Source organism: Netta rufina (assembly GCF_964035555.1).
Source record: "Netta rufina genome assembly, chromosome: 1".
Taxonomy (NCBI): domain Eukaryota; kingdom Metazoa; phylum Chordata; class Aves; order Anseriformes; family Anatidae; genus Netta; species Netta rufina.
The window spans coordinates 71813376-71821814 of record NC_140123.1 but is presented as its reverse complement, the minus strand read 5'-3'; the positions used below and the strand labels follow the sequence as shown (position 1 = coordinate 71821814).

General features: G+C 37.6%; 1 protein-coding gene across 1 annotated transcript; it reads left to right on the top strand.

The window, feature by feature from the left end:
* Positions 1-6963: 6963 nt before the first annotated feature.
* P2RY8 (P2Y receptor family member 8) lies at positions 6964-8037 on the top strand (the record flags this gene model as incomplete). Its single annotated transcript, XM_084305842.1, has 1 exon — positions 6964-8037. The coding sequence occupies one exon, from the start codon at positions 6964-6966 to the stop codon at positions 8035-8037; it is 1074 nt and encodes a 357-aa protein (XP_084161968.1).
* Between the last annotated feature and the right edge of the window lie 402 nt (positions 8038-8439).

Here is an 8439-nt window from a genome sequence, read left to right as displayed (position 1 = left end):
TAAGTTCTGACACAATACCTTACATTAATTCTTTGTTCTAAAAATACATGTCCCAGATACCATGCCAAATTGCCCTTTCAGCTACACCTGCAAAACATGGTTGAATGACCTGGTTATATACTCCAGTGTATGTTAAATCAATCAACAGCTACTGGCTCTCATATCCTTAATACAACTGCAAGAAAAAGCAATGTATGAAGGTTGATTTTTTTTTTTTTTTTTTCAGTGTGTGTGTGTGTTTTAATCTGTAAAGATAATCTTCAGAAACATGCATACAGCTCTACCTCAATTTCTTTGTGGACTGAACAGGAGAGGAAATATTCAATAAGAGTTTCACAGAAGAGAGAGATGAAAAGATAGAAAGTACTTATTTCAAGCAGAATATATATATATATTAGTAGAATTAGTACAATAGTAGAATTAGTAGTAGTAGAAGTAGAACTAGTAGAATTAGTAGAATATTTATTTACTGTAAAATGCCAATCATACCACACGGATTCAATATAAGACCATAGAGTTTTCAGAAGACTGAAGGATCCTCTGGGAACCTGTCATATTGTTTATCACAAATGGCCTCTGCCATTAAGCTTTGATTCTTTTCCTGGCATTTGAGGTCAAAAGGGAAAAGGGCGACTGTGTTTTTTCCTCTGACTTTCAAAAGGACTATGTGAAGTAACTGCAGACTGGAATCTATTGTCTGTCAATCCTGGACATAGGCAATATTTAAAAGATGCAAAGTTATAAGGAAATCAGTTCATGTACTATTTAAATGTAGACTTTATTTGGTAGTTTTTGTCGTCAAAGTTTATAAAAATATCACCATTTTGTCCAAACTCAGTATTACTTAACAATATTTTAGGGGCAAGCTACCTGCAGGAGGGCCCTATGGCACAGGATAACTCTGTGCTACAGGGACATCCATCAGAGTGGGATGTTTTGCAAGCTGGTTGTCCATTGCCATGTACCCTGGGTAGCCATCTGACAAAAAGTGGAGTCTAATGACGTCAAGTTCCCTGACAGGCATCAGCAATTTTTCAGTAACTGCTTGCATGCATGCTTTTGCTCCATGATAAGTGCAAGGTAGCACTATTTCACCAAGAAGCGAGTTGCCTTGTGCTGTTGGGTAATAAGAGCATGCACGTGGACTGTGACCACAGAGGAGTGTGAGTCCTGTAGGAATGAATTCCTTAACTGTTGTGTTGAATCCTTATAAGGGTCTGTCTTAACTTTGCTAATATAAGACAGTTATATTAAAATATCAGCCTTAAATAAAAATAAACTTACAAAGTCTGTGTCTATAGGAAAGATGAACATACATATTTTATGCTAGCACTCTCTAATAGGCAGAAATTATAGGACTACTTTTCTTCAGTTTTGAATAAAGCTGCTTTTACCTAGATTGATACATTTAACAAGCTCTACAAGCACGTATTTCTCCAGTAAAGTAAACCTGGTAACTTTTCTACATTTTTTTCACTTGAAAAATAGAGGGATTTTCACCTCTCAATGTGAAATACTTGTGGAGAGAAGACACTCATGTTTTACCTTGCCCTAACTATTTGAGGTCAGAACTATAACCACCATAGGGCTTGCTTTGACCAAATGCACTTAAATAAAGACTGAAGGTTGTCTCTGCAAGAGGTGTTTTCTTTTCTTTCTTTTTTTTTTTTTTTGTTTTGTTTTGTTTTAATATCAATATAGAGATTCTGAAGTCACCCTTTCGATGTAAAAATAAGTCATCTTTTTCAGTGAAGGCATAGATACGGTTTTCTTATGTACTTTATCTGAATAATCTTTAGTGAAAAATATGAAGTTTTGTTTGTCTTAAACTAAATGACATAGGTAGGGAATATTGCAACTAGTTGGATGTTTTCAGCTTTGTTTGCTCAGAAATACAGACCAGTGCTTGCACACACAAGTGCACAAAGGTGCTCATTTCCTGAAAGTATTCATTTTTAAAAGAAGATAAGTGAAAGATTAATGTGAAATAATGCCATTGTGATAACATAGCTACAGACTCAGCAACATTTGGTGATTGTGAGAATGATGCTCTGAACAAAACAACTGAAACAAAGAAAAAAAAAAAAAAAAAGAATTCAGCCAAAAGAACAGGGAAGGGAAGGCACAATTCAGAGAAGTTTCTTAGAAGACTTATGTTCAGATCTTGACTGGGTGAAGGAAACCCTCGGCTTGTAGAGATGTAACACTAAAAGTTAAAATTTCCACAAAAGTTTATTGAAAGGGTGAGAAAGAACAACCAAACAGAACCTTTGGCCTCTTTCAGCAAAGCCCACCCTCGACGTAGGGAGTGCACAGTCAGCGATGCACTTATTGACATTCCTCGGCCTGGGGGAACGTGAACATTTACAGAAATAAGTGTTTCTCTGAATCACATCAGTAACGCCTGGGGAGCAAGATCTGAGATGTGTTAAAAAGGGAACTTCTTGTTCTCATATTAAAACACTTTTCTCTATCTAAATATCAAAGTGTTCGTCATTTTTCTCACAACTCAGAATGTTATCCCTTTGCCTTCCTTGCTTGTTCTTCTCTTCATACGCAGTGTATAAAGGAAATTGTTTTCTACACTGGTCTAGTATTCTGTCATCTGACCAGCAATTCAGACAGTCCATGAGAGGCTGAATCCCCAGAAGGAATATTGCACATATAGGATTCCAAAGTTTTCTCCAGCTTTAGCAAAATTTTGTGAGAAATAAACTATCCTACCCCTTTAACTCTCATTTCAGTTTTACAAGTCGTAAGAAGAGCAAGGAAAAAAATATCAGCTTTTTTTTTTCTTTTTTCTTTTTTTCCAAAAATATACTATCTTGATAAAAAATAAAATACATTCCTTAGTCATGTTTGCTTTAATTAAAAACAGCCAATATGGCTTTCTTAAGTGCTTAGAATAAAACCTCTGTTTTCATTTTATTTCATTCTGAATATATTTGCAATTGAGTTCAGCATTTCATGTTTGTTTGTTTGTGTTCCTGTAGTCTGAATTATGCTGTCCTACATTCTTCAGCTGGAATAGTGTCTTTCTAAAACTGCAAAGATATCAAAGGATTCAGGAAATTAGACTTTATTATAGACAATAGAGCTTTAACAGACAGAGAACCAAAATAATGAAGCAGAAAAGGTTTTGGAAGGCTTTCTGTTGCAATGAATGTTTTGAAATTTATTTTTCCATCTCAAATCACAAACTTTTTATAAAATGGTATTTCTGTTTTTCAGTCAAATCACAGACTTTTGATTCTTGTTCACAGGTGCACTTCACGTTGACAACAGGAAAAGAATAGATGTGAGAAAGGAAATATATCAGTTTTATCTAGTAGTCTCCTAAAAAAAGGTTGACACATTTCTGTTATTACTCTTCCATGACAAAGAAGTGAGACGGTCATCTTCCGCTTTTTAAATCTTTCTATTTCAGTACACCTTTTACTGTTTTAATCACCATGTTTTGTCCACTAAAGGGAAAGGAATCACCATCCCTGTCAAAAGAGGCACTAAGCAGCTGTCACCTTTGCTTATGGTTATAGCTCAGAAAAAAACTGGTGTTACTGAAGTTCCAAGTGAGCTTTCTGTGTAGAGTGCCATGAGTGAGAGGGTATGAAGAAGAGCAAAAAAATCCTCCCTGGATTTAGTGAGGTTTACTCCAGAAGATGCAGGTGCTCTTAATACCTATTATTGAACTGAAATAAATCTGCTTACTAAATGTTCTAGAAATGAGGCAAGCAGAAAAACTTAACATTTCTCTCTTGCTGTCAAAATCTCTAGGACTAATGTAAATGGCAATAAGACTGAACTTTCTCACTTAAAGAATCCTTACTGAGTTTTTCTTTCAGTCTACCTATATGTTCATTTGTCATAGTTCAGATCTGGCTGTTGCTAAAATAAAAGCAAAACAATGTCTTTATTACAGGGATATTTATATAACAGTGTATTTTTACAGTTTATGAAATCATAGCTGAGGGTTGATATTTTAAAATTACTCTACAGGAAAGTTTCTTTTGCAGTGAATCATGCAAGGTCCACAGATTTGAATTGTGTTGTAGGCCTGAAATTGCAAGAAAGCAACTCACAAATGTAGAGGGAATCTAATTCTAATGCTTATAAAAAATACTTTCTCACTTTATTTATGACATTTTCAACTAAAACCACAAGTGATAGACAGATGCTGTGGTTGCGGTGGAGGAAGGACTTAAAAGTACCCTGAACGAGATAGAAACATAAGTACAATGCTAACTAAACCCAAATAAAAACAGTAATGGGAGAGATGAAGAATGTTGAAATGCTATGTTGTGAGTCCAGCAGCTTAATCTGGCCATTTAAAAGGCAAAATATCAAAAGTAAGTGTGACAGTGCAGAAAATTCTGCTGGTCCAGGCTTTCATGAGCAAGGAATTCAGCAATAGAGCCCCAGAAAGATTTGGCAAAAGGAAAGGCAAAGATGGAGTGATGATCTATATGATGTGAAACAGGTTGTGAACTTGCAAGTCTTGTGTGCTCTGCATGCTCCCTCCTCCCCTGCAGAAGACACTAGGGAGCTATTCACTCCTTGTGAAGGACATCTTCCTTACCAAAAAACATGCCAAGAGGACCCACCCTATTTGGAGAGCTTTTATCAACATCTAAACACAAAGCCCAGAACTTTACAATCCAGGCGCCCTGTTGAAAAGGTGCCTAAATGTGGGAGGCACTTGTGTTTTACTGACAGTTCTGTTCCACAAACGTGTAAAATCTACCTTTAGGCAGGCCACAAATCCCAACACTGTTTTGCATATTTATTATCAGCATGTGCTATCTGAAAAAGCAAATTCAGAAGCTGCTTTCAGAAAATACCTTTGTGATTAGCCCTAACATAAAACTCAGTGTAAGAGATATTGAACAGCTTTATGCCTAGTGCAATAGATTTAATGGAGGTTTTCACCCATACTCCCACCTCCCAAGTACAGAGTAGTTGTAGGAATAGCATCTACAGGTGAGATCTCTCAGTCCCTGAGAGCAAATATCTTTCACTTGCAAAGGCCTGTTATTAAAGCTCTGTAGTTACTTTGGTATACATAAAACCTTTGTCCTTTGTTCTGGGAAATGCAGGGTTACTAGGCACAAATAGGTGTCACTTGAAACAGATTTTTGAGGCAATAATGGGTGCACGAGTAGATGTTTACTATGGTAAGTCACAGATAGAAGAGTTAAAATAGAGAGCATTACCTTTTTTCAAGAGCTTACTGTCAGTTAAGTGCCCTTCCAAGTTCCCCTGGAAGAGTTAGTTTCATTCTTGATATCATTCCAACAAGGACAGAATTTCATCTGGAATGGATTTGGCTCAGAGGTGGTTTTTTTTTGTAGTTGTGATCATGTGATGTGCTTATTACTCAGAACATGTTTGTTCTGTGCCATGTGCATGATATATTCAGAACACATCTCTGACATCTTTGCTGTTCCTACTTTCTTGTGCCTTTTTCTGTGTTTCCAATAGCTCAGCTAGAAACATCATCTTTGCCAGGTCTCAAGAATCATCAACAGTTATTTTGTGAAAGTCATTTGATAAGAGCTTCTGTCAGAAAGCCAAGCTTTTGTCAGAATGGTAGTTGCCAGACAGTTGAGATATGAGGACTGAAGGCTGATCACCTCTCTGAGGGGCAGATCTGCTACACTGCTCCCTGGCTATGACTACAGTTAAATTAAAGGTCTTATTTAACTGGATCTGAGGTTAAATGACACTGAATGACTTGTGCCTATGTTTATAGAAACTAGCTTCTCTTGTGGCAAGTGTTTCTTGGAGAGATGAAACAGTGGAGATGATCAGAGTCCACAAGTAATACTGTGTGCTTGTACGCACTCTCTGGCCCTCTTTATTAATCAGCATAGATGTGCCCAAAGTTACCAGCTGGCTTGGCCTGGAATCTTTTTCAGGTCCACAGTCCCACTCTTCACAGAATTTACTGATAATTGATTATCTTCCTTTCACATCATTCATTGCCACTTCTTTGCTTTTTTTTTGATCCTCTACTTTTGTTAAATTGCATTCCCACATGCATGTAGTACTTTGAGGCATGAGTTCCTGTTTGCATCTGCTAAATGCTGCTACATTTTGTAAAATAAATAAGCTAAACCATAAAAGACTGTGTCTGCCAGGAAAGGTTTATATAGGCCAGACAGTGAAAGCATGGTTTTGTTTTGCAAACTGCAAAACTGAAACTCATTTTGCAGAATTATAGGTGACTCCTATAAGCAGTTTCAAACTAAAAAACAAAACAAAACCAACCAAACAAGCAAACAACAAACAAGCAAACAAATAAAAACAGCATTTAACTTGGAATGGATCTCTGTTTAGTTGGACAAAAAGAAATCAGAAAATATTCTATATTACAAGAGAGCAAGGTCTTGGCATCCGGAGTAGATAAGATGGGTTTAGCTCTTGGGAAACTTACAGCTTGGTGTTCTCATGCAGACATCAATTTCATTTCAATTTGCGATGTGATATTCTGTGTGTCACAATAACAAAACAATAAGGTATGATAATGTTTAGTCTGCAAAAAATATCAGAAAGCCTCTCAGTAGGGAAAAAGTAGCTGTTCAAAGCTAGAAAGAAATGAGAGAGGTAAAACTACAAATGATTTGGAGGGAGGAGGCATTTGTCAGGAGAACTTTTTAATTGATTCAATTCATTCAGAAAAAAAATGTCAAACTACACAGGCTTTTTTCTTATTAAATTAATATAGAATGATAGAACTATAGAGTGGTTTCGGTTGGAAGGGACCTTAAAGACCATCCAGTTCCAACCCTCTGCCATGGGTAGGGGGACACCTCCCACTAGATCAGGTTGCATAAGAAGAATGTTTGTAATTTGTTTTAACACATTGCTTTTCTCTCTCTTGACTTTTGCTCTCTAGGTTTTGAAGCCAAGAGTTCATGATATGATCCAGCTGGCTTACAGAGATCAACGGCCACCTTATGAATAATGGTTGAAAACGGATCCCACCTGGACAATGAAACACTTGCAATGCTCCAGAACAGAGCTATTTCCGTCACCCTACCAGTGGTGTATACACTGGTGGCTATCATCAGTATCCCTGGCAACTTGTTCTCCCTTTGGGTGCTCTGCTTGCATATCAAACCCAAAACGCCTTCTGTTATCTTCATGATCAACCTGAGCATCACAGATCTCATGCTGGCCTTCTGCTTTCCCTTCCAAATATCTTATCACATCCAGAGCAATCACTGGATCTTTGGCAAGACTCTTTGCAGCCTTGTGACTGTGATGTTCTACTCCAACATGTATTCTTCCATACTGACCATGACCTGCATCAGCATTGAGCGGTACATGGGTGTGGTATATCCCATGAAGTTGGTCAAGTGGAGAAGAAAAAGATATGCCTTCGGTGCCTGTATGATAATGTGGCTTTTCTTGCTACTAGCTTTCTATCCACTGGAAAGCACAGATCTGACTTATGAAGTGAAAGAACTGGGGATTATAACCTGTTTTGACGTTCTCAAGTGGGATATGCTGCCCAACTTTGCAGCCTGGGTGGCCTTTCTCCTCACACTATTTGTTGTGCTCTTCCTGATCCCTTTCATTGTAACAGTTGGATGCTACATTGGCATCATTCGGAAGCTTATTCAGACATCAAACAGATATGGTAACAGGCAGAAGACTAGATCCATATACCTGGCGATTATAGTCCTTTCGGTGTTTGTCACTTGCTTCGCCCCCAATAACTTTATCCTACTTGCGCATATGATCGTCCGCCTGTTTTACAAGAGGAGTTTGTACCCTGCCTACAAGCTCACCTTGTGCCTCAGTTGCCTCAACAACTGCATAGATCCCTTCATTTACTACTTTGCCTCTAAAGAATTTTACCAGAAATTGATGCAAGTGTTTCGCCCTAAAGTACCACTCAGTGACAGCTTGGAAACCAGAAGGGAAAGCTTATTTTCTGGCAGGACCATGTCAGCCAGGTCGATGTCAAGTGGACCTATGGATGGGTTAGAGGGAGTAACGGTCTATTTGCAAAGGCAGGAAAGTGTTTTCTAGCCTTAGACTTCCCCAGCAGAAAGGCACCTGTGAGTTCCATGAGTAGAGGCAGAAAATATTTCTTTTTGAATGTCTACCCTCAAAGTAACATGCTCTAGTGACAGAAGTCAAACCATATGAATATTGTGCATGCTACTTGAGTAAGTGACTATTTTCTGACAACAAGTGGAAGCACAAAAGGAACTGAGTTTATTAAAAAAGCTCCTGAGGCAAAACCAGTGTAGATAATTAAGGGTTGGCCTGGAATTAGTGCAAGGGATAAGTTTAGAACAAGAATTACTTTCAAGTTTTATAATCTCAGTGTTACCCAATGCTTGAAATCATCAGTGAATGTGAAATATTACTGTATATGAGTTATAGCATACATTGAAATGGGAGTTTGGGAAGGGGAGTTATTTTTCT